The 24,498-nt window shown below is 39.3% G+C and overlaps 1 protein-coding gene across 2 annotated transcripts in view; it reads right to left on the reverse strand.

Moving 5' to 3' along the window:
* Srbd1 (S1 RNA binding domain 1) overlaps window positions 1–24,498 on the reverse strand; it is a 178,517-nt gene that overhangs the window by 73,703 nt on the left and 80,316 nt on the right. For both annotated transcript variants that reach the window (XM_034514629.2, XM_076942403.1), the window contains exons 15-16: window positions 14,576–14,667; window positions 9,615–9,697 (exon numbers count right to left, since the gene is read on the reverse strand). In XM_034514629.2, the coding sequence (XP_034370520.1) occupies window positions 9,615–9,697; window positions 14,576–14,667 (175 nt within the window). The remainder of the gene's footprint in view (window positions 1–9,614; window positions 9,698–14,575; window positions 14,668–24,498) is intronic.

Consider the following 24,498-nt stretch of genomic DNA (forward strand, 5'->3'; position numbering starts at 1 on the left):
AGATGCTCAGCTTGCTCACTCACCAACCTGCAACATTTCCCTTCTCCAATTCACACTTTAAAACATTCTAGTTCTGAGCTTCTTTAAGATCTGTCTCTCCCAAGTTCCCTTCTCACTCAGTAAATCCCACATCCACTGCTGATTTCCTTCTGTCGGTTAGTCAAGTCACTCTTGTTACTGTCACGATTCACTTTTCCTCTATATTAATCTTACATTTTGAAAATGCATTTGCCAATACATAAAATCCATATATTTATGATGTACACACTACAATTTTTAATCAGGTTAACAATATTTATCCCTTCCAATATCAGTTCATTACGGTAAAAACCTTCAAAAGCCCATGCTTCTGTACAAGTTCTACCTATGGTCTCCCTCTCCACAACACTGCATCAGAATTTCTTCCTGTTATATGAATGTAATGCTTGTAAGTAAACCTTTCCCCATTTCTTCTTCCTTCCATTTTAAACATGAAATATGAAAGGTATATCCTAAGTAATTGTCCACTTTCTCTTTGTGATGCTTCATAACACCGATGTTTGCTTCCTCAAATGCTTAGCTTCTCTGATTGGATTCCCTGAATGTCCTGCTACATTACTGACATCATAATAGATACTTAAGACACTAGACATTTTATGACAATCCTATTCTGATTCAGTAACACTTGGTGGGGCCTGGGAGATTTTGAGTAGGATGTCTTGCTGTAACTGAGTGCTTTTCAGAAATACAGAATCTCATTGACCACCATAGATCAACTGAAGTAGAATGTGTACTTTAACAACCTCCACGGGGGTGTATTGCATATTCAAGATGAGAAGCACTAGAGACCAGGACTATTAAACCTGAGCTAACAAAACAGGCTGGAAGGCTCTTCTGCCAAATTTCTTATTCTGTAGGACTTGAAAGGACACAAGAAAGTGCACTTTAAACCAGTTCTCTGACAATACTGAGCAGCTTCTGGGATCCCACATGGTCTAGATACTAGTCACAATATCTCTGCTGCCATGTGAGGCCCAACCCAGAACAAGCAAAATAAAATCTCTGAGTAGTGTGGTCTAAACTGGGTTATTTTTCTTTTCTAAGCTTTCCTGCTCAACATTTCTAATTCACATCATTCTGGAGTCAGAGAGAGGAACACGCAAGATGAATAGTCAGATATAGATGCCAGCCAGTCTGAAGATGTCATCAGTGGTCCTGTAATGAACATGAGAATCCAACAGTCTGTCTGGGCACAATCTGTACAGTTAACAAGGAAGCAAAAGAAATGATATTTAATCTTAAAATTTACAGAAGATCTTGTTTATGAAGTAAACATTTTCTCAAGGCAGTATCAAAGCAAGCACTAAAGACTACTGAACTTTGTACAAAATCAGGTCTCAAAAAAAATACCTGGATTAGCATTATGAAAACAAACAACCTAAAATAGTAATTTTTTTCATTTTTATTTTTTCAGATTTTATAAAAAATCCTCAACACTCACACATTTAGACACAAACATATGAGAAATTTAAAACCAACTAAAAGACAAAGTTGATGGCATGTTTAGCATTTGACCTAACTTTCTGCATATTTTTAAAAGTATAAAATATTTAAAAAATATTTGGGAGTATAGCACCGTGGAAAAGACAGCTGTTCAGATCCTCCTTCTTTCTGTCCTCACTCCATTTAAAGCAGCCATTATCTCAAGCACCTAAGTTTGCGTTTATAACTTTATACATGTATAGCCAGAAGTGGCCAAGCTGTTGGTTAGCCAGAAGTAGCCATACTGTTTGTTACAGTCTAGCATTTTTTTTTTTTTTTTTTGGGTACATTAAGTTATTAGTATGGTTTATTCTATGAGGACATTTTGGCTTTTATACACTTCACAATATTGATTGTGTTAATGCTTGTATTTTTTTTCTTTTTTTTTTTTTGGATATTTTATTTACATTTCAGATGCCATCCCCTTCCCCCATTTCCCCTCCTTAGAAAACCCCTATCCTATGCCTCCTTCTCCTTTTTGCTTTTATACAATTTTTTTTAATGTTAACTAAAGGCTTTATAAGTTTGGTAATGCTCAATATCAATCAGAAGTGTAACCCAATAACCAACCTAGATATATCAACTATCTTTGACTGGGGGAGACATGTGAACATCCGCCTCCATGTCTGTCCCCCCCCCCCTCCTTCTCTTGTCACCTACCTCCTCCTCTCCTCTTCTTCCTCTCTGTGCTCCTCCCACCTTAGCTCCTCCTACATATCACCCTTCCTGTTAAAATAAAATTTTTCTCTCAAAATACAGTTAGAGCATAACTATACCAATTTATGTCAGTAAGGTGCAAGATAGACCTAATACCCAGTCCATCATTTTGTTGGCTAAGCAGAACCTCTGTCATCTCTTCTAACTAGAAGACTTAGTTCTGAACCTGGCTTTTTTTCTTGGCTTTAGAATGAATGTCATCTGAAAACCATCCTCTCAAATCTTTTGTCTCAAAGTAAATAGCAAGGATTGGCTATAAGACTATAAGTTTTTAACCCCGTCAGAAATCCAGAATTAACTGAGTTAATTGAAATTATGGGAAGCACAAAACATAGCTTCTAAAACTTAACCAATTTATAGAGACTGCTGAACACCTGGACAGTCCTTATACTACAGAATGTTGGAGCATCTAATCTTCAGCCTTCTGGCCCAGTATCATCTGACAGACCTAGTGATACAGAATTATTAAGGGCTGATTACTCTGTCTTGGCAGATATAATCAGTCAACTATTCTGCAAGTGTGTCCTTTTCTGGACAGTAATTTGTCTGTAGATGGAAACAGGCAGTTCTTGCCTAATGGTTATCTCACCACAATTGGAATAACTCCAAAGATGCTCAATTTCTTCTTAGAATTCAAGATAGGGAGCTGTCAGGAGCAGACAGGTCTCTAATCAAAATGAACATTAATACAGAAATGTTTGTAATGTCAATTCTGTGAATTTCTGATGTTTTGAAAACCAACTATTCATGTAAGGTAATCTAGACTGTTGTCTGTTAACTCCTCTCAACTATTTCTAAAGAAAATACAGAAAACACCCTAACAATAAACTCAAAGCCATGAATTTGCTATAGGCCCTTAACTCACAGTCTAACCATCTCAAACCAGTTAAAAAAGTTAAAGAACTGGGTCTAAGTCTTGTATTCCTAAATGTGTTATACAGGCACAATGCCTATGAGAGAAACAATATTCATCTCACTTTTATATTAATAAGAGGATCGGCTGGGCAGTGGTGGCGTATGCCTTTAATCCCAGCACTTGGGAGGCAGTGGCAAGCAGATTTCTGAGTTCGAGGCCATCCTGGTCTAGAGAGTGGGTTCCAGGACAACCAATGCTATACAGAGAAACCCTGTAAGAAAACTTCCCTAATCTAAAGAACAAGATGCCCATAAACATACAATAAACTTATAGAACGCCTGGCGGAAGTTTTCTTCTATAATTTTGTTGAACATATTTATTGGCCCTTTAAGTTGGGAATCTTCACTCTCATCTATACCTATTATCCTTAGGTTTGGTCTCCTCATTGTGTCCTGGATTTCCTGGATATTTTGTGTTAAGAACTTTTTGCATTTTGCGTTTTCTCTGACAATTGTGTCAATATTTTCTATGGTATCTTCTGCGCCTGAGATTCTCTCTTTTATCTCTTGTATTTTGTTGGTAACACTTGTGTCTATGACTCCTGATTTCTTTCCTAGGTTTTCTATCTCCAGGGTAGTCTCCCTTTGTAATTTCTTGATTGTTTCTACTTCCATTTTTATGTCCTAGATGGTTTTGTTCAATTCCTGCACCTGTTTGGTTGTGTTCTCTTGTAATTCTTTAAGGGACTTTTGTGTTTCCACTTTAAGGGCTTCTACCTGTTTACCTGTGTTCTCCTCAAATTCTTTGAGAGTGTTATTTATGTTCTTCTTAAAGTCCTCTATCATCATTATTAGAAGGGATTTTAGATCTGACTCTTGCTTTCCTAGTAATACGGGGAATTCAGGACTTTCTAGTGTGGGAGAAGTGGGTTCTGATGATGCCAAATACCCTGGGTTGCTGATGCTTATGTTCTTTCACTTGCCTTTTGTCATCTGTATCTCCTTAGTGCCACCTGCCCTGTCTCTGACTGGAGTCTGTCTTTCCTATTATCTTGGTTGTGTCAGAACTGTGCGGGGTGGGTGTTACTATTGGGGTAAGAGCTGGGGCCCAAAATCTGCTCAGTGCTCAGGCACAGACAGGATACTGCCCGGGTTAGAGCTCCTGGGAGCCCCACTTCCTCTGGGTTCTTAGAGATTGGGGACAGAGCTGCCACCCAAGATCTGCTCAATGCTTGGGCCCAGACCGGAAGGAACCAGTGCTCTGAGCCAGGAATGACTTCCTGGGTCCTTGTGGGTCCCAGTTACTCCCTGTTTGGGGCGGGCATTGCTGTCTGCTTACCTAAGATACTGCCTGAGTTAGAGCTCCTGGGAGCCCTGCTTCCTTTGGTTTCTGTGCAATTGGGGGCAGAGCTGCTGTCCAGGATCTGCTCAGTGCTCTGGCCCAGACAGCAAGGAACCAGTGCTCCAGGCCAGGAGTGACTTCCTGGGTCCTTGTGGGTCCCAGTTACTCCCTGTTTGGAGTGGTCGTTTCTGTCTGCTTACCTGCATACTGCCCTGGTTAGAGTGCCTGGGAGCCCTGCTTCCTCTGGGTTCTTTGAGATTGAGGGCAGAGCTGCTGCCTGGGATCTGCTCAATGCTTGGGCCCAGACCAGAAGGCACAGTCTAGCTTTTTGCCAGATGTATCCGCCTGTGCACACTCCAACTCTCTCCACCCCCACTCCCTATTACCTCCCATAAGGTAGCTTTCAATGTACATAATAATGAACAGTACAAGTCTATTACACTAGTTTTTTTCCTGTTTTCCAAACAAAGGACACACGTCTGTACATCTTCACTGCTAGGAACAGTGTCTCCAGAAACTTCTTGTACCTGACTCCTTGCATCAACATGAGGTGATTTTTCTAGGCTCTGCACTTCTAGCAACAGAACTGCTGGGTTGGCATCTCCATCTCCAACTTTACTAATTTCTAATTGCTAAGAGGCTGTGCTGATCTCCACACCTACAAGGAATGTGCAGGATCACCAATGTTCTCCTTGTATGTGGCCTAACAGTGTTCTGATCCAGAGAACATTTTAGATTTAAACGTAGTGTAATCTTTCCCTTTATGGTCACCTTTTAATGTAACATGTAAGTTTTTTAATGCTCATGCTAACTAATTTTTAAACATTGAAAATATTTTAAAGTTTTATATCTCATAATGGTTTTAAGTATTAATATATAAAAAGCAGAAAACATGAAGTAGAAAATGACATAATTCTGGTTTCACTTCTAAAGCTAATGACATGCAAAGGGAAAGCAAATAACAAAGAAATTAGATATGCTACTATTAACTCAATGCATTACTTGTAAGAGGCTCTTCAAATAATATCAACAATTTACACCATGGTATGGTGCATGCATACATTATCTGCAAAAAAAAAAAAGTGAAGCTGATATTTCAGTGTAGAAAGCTTAATATAACCAGGTGTACGAAAACTATTTGGGAGATAATTTTAAAACTGATAATTTGAGTAATAATTAACAAATTCTAACATCTGAATTTAGTTTACAATGTTTGCCATGGTCGATTACTTGTTTACATTCAGTTAAGTCATAGATGAAGAAACCTCTGAATTCCAGGCTCTTTGAATGTCTTCTGAAACTCTGTAAGCAGAGATTCAATACAGGCTGTAACCTGCTCAATTAAGGGATGAGACTGCAGAATCATTTTGGCAGGAAATTCACCCACTTAGTTAGGTTTCTGGTGCTGTGATAAAGGCCATGACCAAAAGCAATTGGGGAATGGGAGTGTTTATTTGGCTTAGAAGTTACAGTCCATTATTAGGGAAGCAAGGCAGGCTTCTGGAGACAGGAAGTGAAGCAGAGACCATGGAGGAATGCTGTTTACTGGCTTGCTCTTCATGGTTTACTGAGTCTGCTTTCTTATAGAATCCAGGACCACCTGTCCAGTGGTGGCCCTGGCTCAGTAAGCTGGGCCTTCTGACACCAATTATTAATCAAGAAAACTTGTCTGCAGTCCAGTCATTTTCTCAGTTCAAGTTCCTCTTCTGAGATAGCTCTAAATTTGTGTCAAGTAGACAAAAACCAGTCAGTGCAGTGACTAATGCCTCATTTGGAAAGTTTTCTGTCTCATCTTTGCCTTAGTGAAGATGCTAATGATGACAGCAATGACCTAAGCAAGTCACCCAGATAACTACGGGTAGAAGTTTCACTCTATAGTGACACATTACTGGGCAGCTCAAATGTGTTTTAAAAGATCTAAGCAAATCATGCAAAAAGCCTCGCCTTTATGACCTAACAATGCCTGTACCCCTTGCAGGTCGCAGAAGGGTTTCGCCCACCCAGTACTTTCATTAGGAAGAGTTGCCTTTGTTTGGTTCTGATTTACCTCTCTGTTTTTATGCAAGATTTGTTCCATGGAGGAGGAGAGGAGAAATGCAAATTGCTATCTGCCAGGTTCTGTTAACTCCTGTTATACCTGCAATGAGGAGTAAGGATGGTCTGGGTCTACAGTCTACTAAGGGTTCTACCACTTCATTCTGTAGCATCAGCAAATGATCTAACAGAGGCACAAAATGAGAAAAGAGGGGTATCTGGGTCTTTGCTCTGTGACTGAGCAGACTCTTGACCATGTCAGGTGCTAACAAGAGGAAACTGCAAGAACACAGTCCCCAAAGATGTAAGAACCAGAGAACCCATCGCCTAAACGCAGGGCAACACAAGCCAAATGAAGCCTTTAGCCTCACATCCCACAGCAGTGCCCAACCCAGGCAGCCAGCCCTGCATCATCCTGCTTTCACCCCAGACTGTTTTCTTGGGAGCGACACCAAGCCACTCTGCAGCAACGCCTTGAGGGGTCGATTAGGGATATGTTGTCAGTTGACCACACTGGCTGTCTTGCTCTCCAGAAATAATGATAGGCATGTGTTTTTAAAATCAGCTCTCCTCATTTTCTCAGACAAGAACTGGAGCACTGCTGAAAGGATTTTAGCTGCTATTAAACCAAATGCATTTGAGTTTCCACTGAAGCTATACTGCAGTTTCTACGATTTCATTTAGCTCTACTTTAAACACCTTTCATTTTTCTCGGTCAACAACATTTCTCTGGTTTTTCTTGTGTTTTAAGTCAGGATGAAACTTATATCAAAGTCATAAAGAGGACCCAACTAAAAAGAAAGCTAGTCCCACTATGGTTGTATTGCATGAAGCCTTAATATTAAATAGTCCATAGGCTGGGATATAAATATGTGACTTATAATAAAATTTCAAAATATATATTCACTATAGAAAATTTGAAGATCAAAGAAAATAAAAATTTCTCATCATGTTCAGCCTGTCAGATGCTATCATCTTTAACAGAAATTCACAGCTACATTTTGAAATTCAGTTTACTTCTGTATTAACAACTTTGTGTAATTTAAATAGATCATTTCAAAAATAATTTCTCATGTTAATAGATCTTCTTTAAAAACCTGATTTTGTTTGCTTTTGAAACAGGGTTTTGCTACAGTGCCCAGGAAGCACTGAATTCTTATTCAATCGTCCCAGTGCCTAGAATAATGGGAATAATTAATAATGCAAGTATGTGGCTCAAAAGCCTGCACTTACTAATGGTGCCATGCTATGGACAGGCTCTTTATATATTTTATGTAAATGTTTCAAATAAACCAACAAGAAAAAAAATCAAAATTCTTAATAGCAAAGTACATAATTGTCATACAATACATATGAAATTATGGCAAATAATTTCCCTAACCTACCACCTGGATTAACACTTTTGTGTTAACAAATGACTTGTATGTGGAGCTGTAGTTACATGGCCTTTTTCTACGATGCTTCTGTTCTTGCTTTCATCTCCTGTCTTCTTTAGTCAGACTTTTATCAGTGTGACAAAACACCTGAGGAAAACTATTTCAGGGAAGAAAGAGTCATTTGGCCCAAGGTTTCAGAAATTTCATTACTTGACAGGGAGAGAATGGTGGAGCAATGTGGTCCAACTCGTGGTGGCCAGGAAGCAAGGAGAAGCATGACTTACTTCCTCTAGTTCTCTGTACTCTAGCCCGTTAGGTGATGTCACCCACAAAACAAACAAACAGCCAAGACAAAACAAAACAAATTCACACCCTTTCTCCTTATTAACCTTCTCTGGAAATGTATCTTCAGACATATAGCAGTGTATATCAACAATCTCAAAGACATCTCTAGGCCCAACCAACACTACCATCACTAAGATGGTTCGTTCTACCACCGGCTAGCATAAAATGCTACTAGTCTCAGCTGAGTCTCAGTATATGTGATATATCAATCTAAACTCTGCCACTGTGTACTTCTAGGGCACAACATTTTCGTTTTGTTTTACTGTAAAATGATGGGGTAGAATGGAATGATTTCTGGAACTTCTCCCATTTCTGGTAAGACAGATGCCATGACTTAATACTTCTTTAGAAAAACAGTATAATGCAGTGCCACTGAAGCTGATGAAAATTAGAGTGAAAATACTGTACTTCAGACCTAAACAGTACTTCCTGCCAGGGTTGGCTATATTTCCAGCACTAAGAGACTGAGATAGGAGAATTTCCATGATTTTGAGGGCATCCTGGGCTACATAATGATTTCCAGGGAGCCCAGACTACAGTTAAGACCCTTTATTGAAAACCAAACTATACAACAATAACAACAATAGCAACAACAAAGACTACTTAGGGGGTAGGGAGGGACAAAGTCTTGCACATTGGCCAGGCTGGGTTCAAACTTATGAACTCAAGGAATCATATTGCTTCAGCCACATGAGTAGCTAGGACATGCACAGTTTAGGAAAAAAATTCTACAAAAAGGAGAATTCTTTTGACAGAGCCGTCAGGACTCCATATCCCACACACTTTATATACCACTGTTTGCTAAAGTTTATCTTCAATCATTCAGTGCATGTATACAGTCTCAAAAATTGAAAATACAGTATCAACAAAAACCACCATAAGGGTGGCAATGTATCAACAACTACAAGACTTCGGGCTACTCTGGCTAAAATCCAAAACTATAGATTCATTAAAAATGATGACCAAATAGAAATGAATGCAGAAAAGGTCACAGTAATACCAGAGATTCCTGGAAGACCAGTAACAATTGAGTTCATTCTGGTTTAAACAAAGAGTCACATGATCCAACGGTGCACACTTCTTCCATATTTTTATAATAGAGTTGAAAGACCAGGTCTCCAAATCACATTCCAAGTTGAACCTAATGTTTATGCACTATTACACCTGGACTAATGTTTTCAAAGTCTTCAAATCTGACTATAGCCAATTTAAAACTTAATCAAAATAATTAAGACAAAAAAAAAAAGCAAGAAGGAATATCTCTTTCCCTGGTAGTCTGAAACTCTTAACTACTTTCCTATCAATTGTACAGGCTTTGAAAATGGAAATCTACTTCCAGTAATAGGTAAGTAAGTACAATGTCAGGTTTAAGCATACTCTTTGTGTTGATGGGTTTCAAAATTAAACAATCCACACTGCTTTACCTGATACATTCCAACTCCAATGTGCTTCGGGTCAAATTTCACTAGCTCAGCTAATGGATCTTGAACACGCCTTGCTATGGAAACTGAAAAAACAGAATCAGAAAACAAGTATGATTTAATGTGAAAAGCAGTACTCAGATAATTACTTAGGTTAGTTCCTCATGATACAAACACTTAATCCTAGCCCTCTAATGCCCACCTCCAAAGACACAACAATTTAATTAAGTTTCAAAGTTCTTTTTTTCCATGCAAAAAGGAATGAATGCAAGATTTCAGACTTAATTATGTTAGCATGTGTGTGTGTGTGTGTGTGTGTATGTGTGTGTGTGCATCATTTATTCTTTTTGAGCCAAGGGTCTCCTTCTGTGGCTTCGGATGGCCTGAAACTTGCTATGCGGCCATGATAATACTCATGCTTCAGCCTCCTGAGTGCTGAGATTACAGACACAAGCCACTACACCTGACTAAGACTCCCAGACATTATTATGACATACACGGAAAAGACTACAGACTCAGAGAAAGAAAAAAAAAAAACATCTTGCTTCTAAACTCACACAATTATCTGTTCATTCGTTAAATAAGACATAAGTGGAGTGCCTCAAGCTTTAAAGAGTATAGAGAGATTTGTTTCAAGTAATCTTGCATTGTTATCAATATGACACATCTAATCTTCTTAATAAAGCTGGAACATGGTAATCATGAGTAGATGTTAGAGTATTATATAAAGGCAACCAGGCTGTGCTGGCAAGTACATACACTTGGGAGGTTTAAATGAGACTGTAGAGTATATAGAGCATGCCCTGGAATCTACCTACTGGCTCTGATCACAACCTTTCCTTGCCATTACAGTTCGGGATCAAGAAACCTGGAAGTGTGGAAACCTACTACTGTAGAAGCTTCCTACAATACATGCATATAAGAAAGGAGTCTAAATGGATTAGCCAAATACTAGGAGAGACAGTGCCTCACAAGACATGCCACCAAGTATAACATCCAGTGCCAGAAATGGGTTATATCTTGTTGAATTATTGGCCAAAGGGGCCCTATGGAAACTCCAAACATCACAGGTGATTGCCAAGGCTATTGGTTAGCCCCACAATTTGATGGTAAGGTCCTATTGCTGAAAACTACACTTATGCATGTCATCTAATATGAAGACATTAAGGCACCTTGCATGCTACCAGATGAGAAAGGTAATCATCAATATATCTCAGCTACAAGCCCTGCAACCTAAAACACTGACCTGACTGCAAGATGTACTAGTGTTATGGTGGCATCCTGTAATGGTACATAAGTGTGATGGAGGCATCCTGTAATGGTGGCATAAGTGTGGTGGTGACATCATGCCATGCTGGCATAAGTATGATGAGAATAACCAACCACTTTATCTTTGAATTTAAACCCTACTCCATGACAACGATCCCATACTCAAAACTGCTGAAATAGTCAAGAATCTGAGACTAGATAGGTCATGGGCCCTGGGGGAAAACCCACTACTGTTATTCTGCTAAAAGAACATAGCAATAAAATGACTCCTAATGGCATACTCCTATACCCATAGATCAGAGAAGCTTCTTTTTGCAGGGCACTAACACAGAGACCCACAGATGGACAATGTACAGACAATGAAAAACAATGGAGCACTCAGTCCTAAAAAGGATGTCTTCATCAAAACCCTCAGCAGACTTGAGAGGAAACATTTCTTCTCCCTTCATATGTCCCTTAGGTCTTATGTCCTAAGAATAAAACAGGTTCCAGGCTTTGGGACTTTCATTTCTAAGAAATAATTAGAATCCTAAAATTTATAGAGCAAACCAAATTATTGCCCCCAAACCTCCAGTAAGCAGTAGTTTTAAACTGTCTTGTGATGTTGTGATGGTTTGAATGAAAACTGTTCCCATGCGTTCATAGAGAGTGGCACTATTGGGAGGTGTGGTCTTGTTGGAGGAAGTGTGTCACTAGGAATGAGCTTTGGGGTTTCAGAAGCCCAAGTCAGGCCCAGTGCCTCTCTCTTCCTGCTGCCTGCTGATCTGGATGTAGAACCCTCAGCTCCCTCTCCAGCACCATGTGTGCCTGCACATGCTTCCAGCCATGATGATAATGGACTATACCTCTGAACCATAAGCCAGTCCCAATTAAATGATTCCTTTTTATAAGAGTTTCTGTGGTCATGATGTCTTTCCCCAGCAATAAACCACTACCTAAGACAAGTATTTCTTTCTAAATCTAACACTTATGTTATCACTTTCCCTTTACCAGAAAGTGTCCTAGCCAGGTTTTTTTTGTTAATACAACACCTCCACCAGAGTGGACTGTAAGCAAATCTTTAAGGTATTTCTGGATGTGAGAAGGCCCAGCTCACTGGCAATGGTGCCTGGCCAGGTGGTCCTGGTTTCTATAAGAAAGCAAACTGAGGAAGCCATGAGGAACAAGCCAGTAAGCAGCATACCTCTATGGCCTCTGCATCAGCCCCTGACTCCAGGTTCCTGCCTTGGCTTTGCCTGATGATGGACTGTAACCTGTGAGCCAAATAAAGCCTTCCCTCCCCAAGAAGAACCATGGTGCTTTATCACAGCAAGAGAAACCTAACTAGGACAGGAAATTAATCTTCTCTATGTCATAGTTTGAATAATCAGTGCAAGTAGATTGTAATCCTGACCTTCTGACAAATAACTGCTACTGTGAACAAGAAGCTGACAACTGCAGAGACCTGATAAACTGTTTCACAGCTTGACTGTGATGATGGTGGTAGCTACTCAACCAATACGAGTTTGTTAAAGTTCATAGATAACGTTTCTTCCATCGCTAAGCTGGCTTTGGAGCTGCTTGGGAGGATGCGGAAAAAGGAACACAAGTTCCAAGGTGCTGAGACCTTGTCTGAGATAAAGGTAACGTATCTGTTGCATGTGCATACCCCTCAAATGATGGAAATGTTTTTATTACTCTGAGAAATTGGACTTTTCATTTCTCTCATCTTTATCATTTCTATTTCCTCCAAGCAACTTCTCTCTCCCACTGTCTTCTGATAAGATCTTTAATAATGCAGGACTTTCTTACAGGAGGGGGACCTACGGTTACCCTCTAGTCTATTCAAAGGCCAGAGATTGGGACCTTGTTCCGGCAGGCCTGCTCCTGAGGTGCCAGTCAAGGTCAAGAATCTGCATGAAAGCTCAGCTCTCCTCTAAGGCTCGGAGCAGCATGCTGACATCTGAGCACACTCCTCCCTACATCAGGGATCCCCGCTCTAATATTTGGCTGTATCCATTAGTGTAGGGACTTTCCATATAACCTGTTAGGAGAAAACCTCTAATCGCACACAAAGATAGAATCAAGCAGTCACACTGTATGAAAGCAGATGCCTGCTGCTGCCCTCTGGTTGAAGTGAAATTTACTACACTAGGCATTTTAAATAAAAAACGAACTCAAACTCAGTGCAACTTACTATACTAACACTGTGTGGCTACCAACTCTTACCAAGTTCTCAAATGTTCAATTCATCACATCAAGAGAAAATCCTAAACACACTGATCAGTTACTCTACGGCTACCTTTCCCTGGTCCCTTACAAGCACACCAGGCTGCTTCTAGCCACAGATCTGCCTTTTCTACAGGCTTCCAAACGATGCCATTACACAGAACACCATCTTTTGTGACTGGCTCCATATACATAGCTTAATGTTTTCAAGTTTCATTCATGGTGTGCATGTTTTAGTACTTCGGCCTTTTTATGGCTGAATAATATCCTAGTGTGTGCAAACGTATTTTCTTTCTTGTTTTCAGCCTCTGGCTACTGTGATAAGTGCTGCTGGCTACCCTTGTGCTATCTTAAGATTCAACCTGGTCTGGGCTGGCTGCCTCACTTACTACTCATCTTCTAGCTTCAGGTTTCAAAACTTGCTGCTGTATTCTCTTCTCAGGTTACTCTTTGTCCCTGTTTTTATTCGCTCATGTTTCTACATTTTTCAAAAAGAATTTCAGAAATAAGGGAAAGAATGAAGGCAATATTCACTAAATATGTTAACTCAGAAATCCCCAAGTTCTATCAGTTCAATGTTAATGCTTCTCGTATGTAATGTATTTACTGTAGAAGACACAAGCATTTGGTAGAAGAACAATTGTTTTCAAAAGGTTAATAAGGACACATCCCTATAAAGGTCATTTCCGATATGCTTCAATGCTTCTAAAATGTTATAATTCTAACACAGCCAATTAACACAGGATTTATATCAGTCTGTTTTTAGTTGCTATAGCAAAATACCTGACAGTGGGTCATGAATTTAAAAAAAAAAAAGCTCATCTAAATTCAGTGAGAATATTTTAGCACAAATATTGAAACTTTAATTTCTAAGAAAGTAGCATAAATATTCCCCATTGCATAGAAAACTAATATATCCAGATGTAAATTTTTATTTATTCCAATTACTTTTCCTAGATTTCTCAAAGTATTTTAATTTTCTATTACAAAATTTTAGCTATTCCGCATCTTAGACATCAAAGCAACCAAGTACAAGAAAGGCATGTTTTTTAAAGCAATGCATTACCATGAAGTCTCAATCAGAGGCCAAAAGAGAATGTTCAATTGCCAAGCATTTAGCAACAAACCAAAAGTCTATGTACGTTTACTTACTGGCACTGCATTTATGTTTACGTTACTTACTGCCAAGAAAATTCTATAATAATTATTTTATAGTCATTATGTTATCTTTATTATTGAACCCTGGCATTTAATAAGACTTTTTGCATTGGATTTCCACTATTTCTAGAGTACTTCACGGTATTTATTGTTGCTCATATTTTCCATAATTCCTAGTATGAGTTTAGTCTATAGCTTACAAATGCACCAAGTCTTGTACATGCGGCAAAGCTTTTCCATTTTCATGGATATGTAAGATATTTAGTTTGTCACATTTACAGATCTAAAATATCTCAGTTCCATGCTGTGTGATGGTCCCAGATTCTCACCTGCACTTCTCAAGTTAGGGTCTAGCCCCGGCATCTCCTTGTTAGCTTCGGGGCTGACACTGTAGATAGAGGCCCCTGCTTCACTGATGATGCTGAGAAGATAGAAAGTGAGAACATTATTTTGTAAACTGTCTACTTGGTCAAAGAGAATACATGGATAAACTAGGCAGTACAAGAAGAGCTGGCGACATCCACAGCATGGACTGCCCACCACAGAGAGTAGCACTGAGTTGTGCTTACCTGGGTACGTTGTGCTTTTCTGGATAGCAGGTGCAAAGGCTCACATCCAGGTTACATTCATTCACCAACAAGAGCATTTCTAAATGAACACAGTACCTTCCCCTAATGCCAACTTCAAAGTTGTCAGAATATATTCAGCTTCTCTTGTGTTTAGTGGGCATTCCTGACTGACAGTTATGATTTCCATCTGAATCAACAGTGTGGTAGTTAAGTGCATGTGTGGACATACAGCAAGAACCATTTCCATAAACACTACTCTACTATTGCCTGGTTATATGCATGTCATATATATAACACCATACATGGAAAGGCCAGATAGACTACCCACCCACCAATCTCTTGTCAGGAAGGTCAGTACTGGAATCTCTCCCTTCAGGCAGGTACTAAAGTTGCTCATTATTTACTTAATCAAAGCACCACATAAATCACCCTCTTCCTTTCGTCTATGGCCCCCAGTGCTTTATAAACCACAGTGAAGATATTCTTGCAGATACCATTTGTACAGTGGTTGACAAGCATGTGCCTAATCAAATATTTGAAATTATGACATAAAATCAATGGCACATTATATATTTGTATGTCACACGGCCTTCAGCTCTGCCACATGAGCATCCATGTGTGAAGATTCAGAGAGAATCCTGTCAGTGTTTAATGTGTACTCCTCTTTTAGCAACCTCTCTCATTCTGGGCTCCTCAAACTCCTCTTCAACCATCTAAGGAACATTTAGATAACCCTTAACATACTGCCCTTTGCTAATAATCAAACACTAAGAAATCAAATGTAAAACTCTTTACTGAAATGTGACAACTGCAAGCCACCAGTGCTTGAGATGAGTCTAGAGAAAAGGTTCTCAACCTGTGGGTTGCAACCCCCTTTCACAGGGGCTGCATATCAGATATCCTACATATCAGACACTTATACTACCATTCATAACAGTAACGACAGTTATGAAGTAGCAATGAAACTAATTTTATGTTTGGGGTCTGCACAAAGTGAAAAACTAACTGTATTAAAGGGTCCCAGGACTAGAAGGTTGACACCATTACTCTAGAGTCTGAGACAAGGAATAGGAGTGCTGCTACAGAAAAGCATGGCTGCTCCTTGCTCCTCTTTTGAAGCACAAAAACAGGTACTCCACAGAAAGGTGCTCTTTAGCAAACTAGGCCCTACTGATAGGTAGACAGTGTGTTCAAAGTTATAGCTGATGCACAACTGGGGCTGGGTGGATCCTAACCTGCCTGGTCCCCAAGCGCGAGCTCTGGACAACCACAGCAGAGTAGCTGCTAACAAACTGCACGGCTTCATGAACATGATAACTCTCTCGCTGTGCCTTCACCTAGGGCCCAAAGAGAAAGTGAGTTTGCTTTCTTTAGAAACTAAAGCATGTTCAAGATCAAATGAAACTGCTTCATTTTAGACCAAGTTTAAACTAGAAAGAATTGTGCTTTTCCTTCCAACATAATATCCAGATTATCCTTATCTTCTACTACATAATGATCAAAGATAAAATGTAACATTAAATAAAACCAGGTGTAAAAAACACAAGCTGATGAAATGGGTCAACAGATTAAAGCATTTGCTACCAAGCTTGACAACCAACCTGAGTTCAATCCTCAGAACTCACAGAAAATAGTAGAAGAGAGAACTGGCTCTAAAAATGTCCTCTGACCTTCACTAGTGTGCAAAGGCACACATGCCTGCATGGTCTCATAATAATAATAAATAAAAAATGTAAAGCCCATGCATTGAAGAATCTTAGTGTGGCACAGCAAGATGAAGCTGATGTCACAGCCTAGGAGGGACGCCAGTTTCCATACAGCAGTTTTCTAACTGGTTTCTGAATGACTGGGCAGTTGAGACGCAGGTCTATTTGAAACTACATGTGAAATGTTGTGTTTATGCATACTTATCCCTAGAGAAATGGGCTGGAGCTTTCACTGGCTAGTTTAGAAAATTCATAATCTCTAAAAGGGTTAGGAAACTACCACAGAAGAAGACTATTCAATATTCAGCTATGGAAAGAACCATTTCAACACAAACCAATACTCAGGCTAATAAAGTCCTTTCTAAAAAAATTTAACTATCAACAAAATGTAGCCTGGACCCATTATTAAAATAAAAGAATATTTTAAAAAACTTTCCACAAACATACTTTATATCACTTCCAGAAATTTCCAAAGTTACAACTATCTAAGTGAAGTGAACTTAAATAGTAAGCTAAAATTTTAATTAATTGGCCTTTAGTAGTTGGGTACCTGAGAATTTGCCAAGTGATTCACTTTCGCTTGGAGGTTATAATTCTCAACAAACTGAGGGGAAACTTTTGCAAAGAAAAATACTCAGATAATAAATATTCCTCCAAATTTTATACTGCCACTTCTTTTAAACAGAGGACTACAAAACAGATGTGACACATTGCACCCAACGATTTTAGATTAACATTAATATTAAATCAGTAGAAAATGTAGTAAATTTCATATGCTATATTTACTGAACAGTGTGAACCCAGTAAATAGTAGAGTACTAATCATGGGTCAGAAAGCCAATTGACCTAAAGGAAGATTATTCAGATATAAAACATATATGGCCTAAGATACGTGTATGTATCTAAAATCAAAATAAATCAGAGGGTGGCAATTTTTACCAAGGGAACTTACTGAGGACAAAAGCTATCACTGTCCCTGTGCAGCTTCCTACTCCTGTTCCAAGTTCAAGGGCAGACACTCAGTAGAACCCATGTCAAATTAATCAGGCACTTTCTGTTTAGTGGAAGTCTCCCAGTCAACTACAGGGATGGATGTTAAATTCAGGGATATGAAGAAAACAACTTCGAGCTTTGTGAAAGCGTCATCTGCAAAGATATATGGAACATTATATTTAAAAAGTGAAAGTGGCATCTGCAAAGATGTATGGAGTATTATATTTAAAAAGCAAGTTTCTCTCCAATATTCTAGCTTTAATATGATAGCAATCTAATTACTGTATTTATTTTAACATAAAGCCAATGGTAGTAATCAGAACTTAGTATTTGGGGCAATTTTAAGTGAGAAAGTTGTAAATGAACTAACATTTTAAGACTCTCAGAGAATAATGATGTTCCTTTTAAATTATACAGCTAAGACAAACACCTAAATGGAGACATATGACATCTTGCACTTGTACTATAAAAAGGCGTTATTTCAGAAGCCGGCACGCAGTTCCATTTCACTGAGGAAATGCTAGTATACTGGGTCTCAAGAAGTAAACAGGTAATTTTAGAAACATTTTACCTAAACACTATTTTGGGGTTGTCTGTGTCTCTTTATGTTTAAAAAAAAAAAAAAAGCAAGCTAAATTCTCATAACCTAAAAAGTCAAATATCTACAATATAGAAACATTTGTTTTCAATTCACTAAAAAGAATCCTCAAATCTCTCTAAATAAAATGCTATAGTTTTAATCCTCAAATAAAATTCAATAATGTTGCTTATATAAAATATGCCATAAATCACTAATTTTTTTTAAAAGATATTTCGATTACAGAATTGCTCTCTCAGCTCTCACATGATGGATGTTGATAAAGCCTTTCCAGCCAGGTCTGTGAGTACTTACTTGTCTTAGTGACTGGGATCCTAGGAGAACAGAAAGAGTGAGATCTCCTACATAAGAAAAGGTTGGTTTGCCATTCCGTTTTCTGGAAAGTACTAAAAGTTCTCACATTCACTTGAAAGCCATGAAGCTTCTGCATGAAGTGCTTCTTCTCTCCCCTTTCTCCAAATAAGAAAATAGCTTTGCTGTTACCTCTGATTTTAAAATAAATTACTTCCTTCCTTGTGTTAATGGAAGAATTTAATTAAAAAATAATTTGCTTAAATAAAAATATACTGACCGAGATTTAAAAAACAAAAAGACAGAAACAAAAAAATCAAAAAACAGGGAAGGGCAGAATTCTTCCATTAATACAGCCTGGTATCCTTCTAATTCTTCCTAAGAATGCAATTCCTTCCTTTGACCTTCATAAAATATATGTATTACACCTCTGCTACACTGAAAAGTTACATTCCACTCAAGTCTTCAACTTCTTTAAACATAGTTCTTCCAACTTTTCAGGCTGGAAACATTCATAGAGAAACTGACTGTGTCCTCTAATCTCAGTACTAGGAAGCATGAAGTCTTTGATTCTTGTGCCTTCTCTTGGATTCTTTTCCTGCTGTTTGCCTGGCCTAACTCCATTGTTTAACTCAGTTTTTAATTTCATCTTATTCTATTCTGTTTACTGTATTATTATCCCTTAAAAGAAACTAACAACACACACAGTAACTCCCTGTTCTGCCCATGAGTTAGTCTGTTATGAAGTATGAATGGATATTGGCTTCTATCTTAAGAACAGGTAATAAACCTAAAACTCAAAGTCCACAAAAAGAGGGGCTCTAGGATGGAATGTGAAAGAATACAACCATGTTTTCTTAAATCGTTATTAAGTAGAGCTTACCATTTCAGAGCATTCTCAATCATTTTAAATAGGAAGGTAACCAAGCTGGGCATGGGAATATATACCTCTACCTCCAGCATTGGGTGGGGCTGAGGTAGCAAGATCACAAGTCAGTCTAGGCTATATAGGGAGGCCCTGTATCAAGAACCAAACAATCAACCAACCAACAACAAAAGCAGAGGTAATCTGTAGATGATCAGGAAGATGATGGAAAAAAAATCAAATACTGGTAGGGATATTTAACTATAAAGCTTGGTTGTAAAATAAAAATTTGAGCAAAAGTTACAAAAACTATCTTCCTGATCCAGAAATATATTTTTAGAGTTAATATAAAATATAAAACAACACACAAAAAAATAAATTTTGGTTCAGAAAATCCAAATGCCTATCATTAAAGATTCAATGAATAGAAAATCAGTTTGTCAATCAAGATTATCATCCTGAGAGATTTTGATTTCATATAAAATATTCATGATAAATTAAGTGGAAAAACTAACAATAAAACTGTATGACCATAACAAGTTTAGCTTTAAAATATATGTGTAAACAAAAAAATTATTTCATGTAATATGTGAGAAATACCTAAACAAAAATTATTCTTTTTATTTTCCATAATATTGTACTGTCTGGTTTTGTGTGTCATCTTGACACGAGCTGGAGTTATCACAGAGAAAGGTGCTTCAGTTGAGGAAATGCCTCCATGAGATCCAGCTGTAAGGCATTTTCTCAATTAGTGATCAAGGCGGAGGGCCCAGGCCATTGTGGGTGGAGCCATCTCTGGGCTGGTAGTCCTGGGTTCTATAAGAAAGCAAGCTGAGCAAGCCAGGGGAAGCAAGCAGCACCCCTCCATGGCCTCTGCATCAGCTCCTGCTTCCTGACCTGCTTGAGTTCCAGTCCTGACTTCCTTTGGTGATGAACAGCAGTGTGGAAACTGTAAGCTGAATAAAAACCCTTTCCTCCCCAACTTGCTTCTTGGTTAGGTTTGTGCAGAAATAGAAACCCTGACTAAGACAAATACCAGTCATATTTATTTGTAATTTTTGAAAAACTTCAAATTTAAGTATAGTTGCTAACTGATAAGGAAATCTGCTATTAAGCAACAGTTAATATTTTGAAATGTACCCAATTTTAAATTATTCTATTTTGACTTCATCTGGACAGACATATTTTGTGGTGATGACCTCTGAACATCACCTTTAGGTTACTGTAAACATGGTGTTTCTGTGGCTACTTAAAAGGAAGCAGAAACCTCAAGTTGTCAGCTTTACACAAAGGCCAGATGAGAAGCAAATACATCAAGACAACTTTTATAGGAAGGATGAGTTGCATGGCCCTAAGTTTCCATTGCTAACGTATCCTACGTGATCAACTGGCTCACTGTTCACAAAGTGAACCCATTCCAAAAGCATGCCAGGAAGGTCAGCAAAGAAAGCACACTACCTCTGCACTGCAGCTGCATTTGGCTTCAGGTGTGTAGCTCTAGCACCATCTGGTGGCAGGCAAGCTGGGACCAACTCCCCAGTTACCAACTGGGAAAGGCCTAGCACTACTCCAAATAATGACCAGTTATTTTCCTGAGAACATCAGCAATGGTGCAGTTGTCATGCAAAGGATCCACCGCAAGTCTGGGTAGGTTTAGAATCTACACGTGTGAGACCTCCATGCACTCCCAGGTGGATATCCTATCAGTTGCCTACAGAGCAATTTCAACAGAACTGAGTTCACCTGGCTAATTTTCCTGCAGCCTCACAGCACCGTGGATGAAAAGAACACCTTATAGGCACAAAAGAAGCCTTAAAGGGGCAGATCCAAATTAACAACTATCAAGCAGAACTTGAACTTGGAGTCTGAGGTTCCTAATAGCACTAGCAACAAATCTTCTCATGCTAGTCACAAACAAAATATAATAAACAAAAAACAAAACAAACACTGGGCACTGTGCTCATGCCTATCATCCCAATATGTGGGCAGTGGGGGCAAAAGGCACAGGAGTTCAAGGTTAGCCTTGTCAGTATTATAAACTGGAGCCATGGCTAAGCTACATGAGACCTCGTCTTTAAAGGACTGGAGACATGGTGCAGCAGGTAGGAACATCTGCTACTCATTCAGAGAATGGAATTCAGCTCCCAGCATGCAATGGTTCCTGGGCACCTGGAACTAGACATGACACCAACACACATGAATAAAAATAAAATCTATATTTTTAAAAAGAATCAAACAAAAAAGCATTTAAGCAAAGAACCTGACTCTGAGCATCACAGGCTTCTGTTCAGTCACTGAGCTACATGGTGTCTCAGTGTGTTAAAACAGCAGACGGACATCTACTGCTACCCATGGGGCAAAGACTGATACCATAAGTGAGAACATCTTCTGAAGTATAAGCAATTGCAATGGGAGGGGCAGGGACAGAAAGCCTTGCTCTTCTTCCTGTGTGCCTTCCACAAGGAGTGTAGCAATTCTTCTCCACATCTTCATCCGCTTTCATTATGAAAAGTCTTTCATCCCGACCCCACCTATGTATGAGACCGACTTAAAATTGGAATAAAAAGCACATGACACCACTAAGCACACCACAGGGCCAGTCAGTCATAAAGCGAGGCAAAGGCCCTGCTGAATGCAGGACAGGAAAAGCAGCTCAGCTCCAGAGTCCTCACTGACATAATACAGAAACACAGAGGGCAGGACGCCCTGAGAGCTTGGGAGTGCTTCATGTCTGTCATCCTACCTGCAAGTCCTCCCCATACCCAAAAGTTTAACAATCCCCCTTATTAACAGTTAACGCTACAGAAAATCCATATGTAATCAATTTGTATCTGCTCATGATAAAAGATCAGCTCATTTTCTTGTTCCTATTTGATTTTAATTTACAGAGAAATTGGTCTGAATATTCATTGAGAAAGTCTGCTTCATTCATTTTATTTGTTTAAACCTTAAATATATCTTGGTTAATTTGTTTTATCATAGCTGATTGCTATGATAAAACACCTGGTCAAAAGCAGCTAAAGAGCTTGTTGTGGTTCTCATTTTGGGGGTACTAACCCTCATGAAATGGGAGGTCCTGGCAGCAGGACACTGGAAGCAACAGAAACAGTCTGCTGCGCCGTGTCAGCAGCAGTCTGGAGGCAGAAAGGGGGACAGAGATGCTCAACCAGCTTCCATTTAGTCCAGGATGAAAGCCCGGGAAACCATGCTGTCCACTGTTAGGTGTGGTCTTCCCACCTCAATTAACCTAATTAAGATAACCCCACATAGGGGTGCCCAGAGGTTCATCTCCTAGGTGATTCTAGACCCTATCAACCTAACAGTCAGTTTACCATCACTGCCTAAAGGAAAATCTGTCTGCTAATAAGCATGCTGAAATCAGGTTGCTATAGTCATTCTCAACGAAACTTATTCCAAATGTTCTTTATTGTTTGTATAGGCAAACTTCAAACACTCAGAATGTTAGACAGGGAATACAGTATTCTAGCACCCCAATGAGAGCCCAATGACCTATTGCTGAGTAGTAAGAGCTCTAGCTAAACAGTAGAAGAGAAACACTAAACAAATAACTGAGAGACATACAAAGTCAGCGAGAGCAAGGGAGGGGAAAACTTAGAAGAGGAGAGAGAGCAAGCAGGTAGTGAGTCCAGCAGTCTCAGCACTGGGAAAGGGAGGCTGAGCAGGGAATCAAGAGTGAGGACAGGCTCAGCCTGGGCTACAGCTGACCATGTCTGGAAAACAAAGAACAGATGAAGTAGAGGGCTCACTGCAAGAGAGAGAAGGTGAGATACAGAAGAGAGAGTTTGCAACAAAAGCCCAGATCTTTCATCTACAGCAATAACATTTGTGCCACACTCTTTAATTAATCCTTTCTTAACTTCAGCTGTTCACAAGCCCGATTCCACAGACAAGTGAGCTGAAGTTACTATTTCCATGCTCTGGCTCCCATTCTGTTTTCTTTCCCTCTTTTACAGTTATTTTATCCCATCCAACACTTGTATTTCCCCACAAAAGGAACTTAAGCCTCCTCTCAAAGGGGTCACACATCAACTTCCCCAAACCCCCAAATAGAAAAGACCCTAGGTACAAATTCAACCTACCACTTTCCAAAAGCATCCAAGTTGGGATCACCAGGCCCTTGTGGAGCAGCTTCCACCAACAGAATTCCTTCTGGCTCCCCAGCCAATGCTGAAAAGCATCCCAAAAGCACATGGCATGTATAAGCCGTGCCCTAGGGCAAGCCTCTTTGTAAGTGTGGCTTAGAAGCATAGCCTGTGCAGTGTAGCTGGGGGAGAATGAGAGCTCAGTGCAGCCAGCTGCCCCACTCATTCTTTATCAATAGCCACATCTTCGCTTCTGCAGGATCACTGAACACTTCTGGCTCTGCTACATTACACTGTATAAATATTTAGGAGAAATAATTCCCTTTCAAGGATCTAAACTTCCACCGTTGTTATGGCAAATGAACCTGTTTATGCTATGTTCGTTAATGAAGGCAAGCCTAAGAGAGCACAGGAATTTACTAACATGTGGTACACAAACATTACAATCATAAAGCTTCTTAGGGAAACACATCAAGAACATGAAAGAAGTTTATTTTTACTCACATTGCCCTGTAATTTCCTTTAACTCTACTAGAACAACCCTTAATTTAAACCTTTCTTGCAATTACAGGAACAGCGTAGATTGAATGTACACAAACTAGATAATACTCTCCCCACATCTCCAATGAACTTCTCTGGACTCTATAGTAGCAATTCTCACAATTCAGCCTGCATCAGAATCAGCAGGAAGGCATGGTTAAACACAAATAGCTAGGCCTCAACCTCAGAGTGTCTGCTATACTGGAACTAAGAATGTGCGCTGCTAACAAGTTCCTTGGCAATGCTGGTGCTGCTGGTCTTGGGAGTACAGTTTTGGTTTTAAGGTTTCATTGGGCATACTAGTTCCCTATTGCTCTGATAAAATACAACGACCAAGGCAGCTTATACAAGAAAATGGTTCCTTGGGTCTATGTTTTCAGAAGGCTATAGTTCATTGTGGCCAAATGAAGGCACATTGGCAGGAAGAGGAAGTTGAGGACTCACATCTTAAGCCACAACAGAAAGGAGAGAGAGTTCACCTGGAATGGTGCTTAGGCTTGAAGCCTCAAGCTCACACTTACTGACATACTTCCTCCAGGAAGGCCACACTTCCTAAGCCACCAACTGGGGACCAAGTGTTCAAATGC

The sequence above is a fragment of the Arvicanthis niloticus genome, chromosome 11 (assembly GCF_011762505.2).
Source record: "Arvicanthis niloticus isolate mArvNil1 chromosome 11, mArvNil1.pat.X, whole genome shotgun sequence".
Classification (NCBI taxonomy): domain Eukaryota; kingdom Metazoa; phylum Chordata; class Mammalia; order Rodentia; family Muridae; genus Arvicanthis; species Arvicanthis niloticus.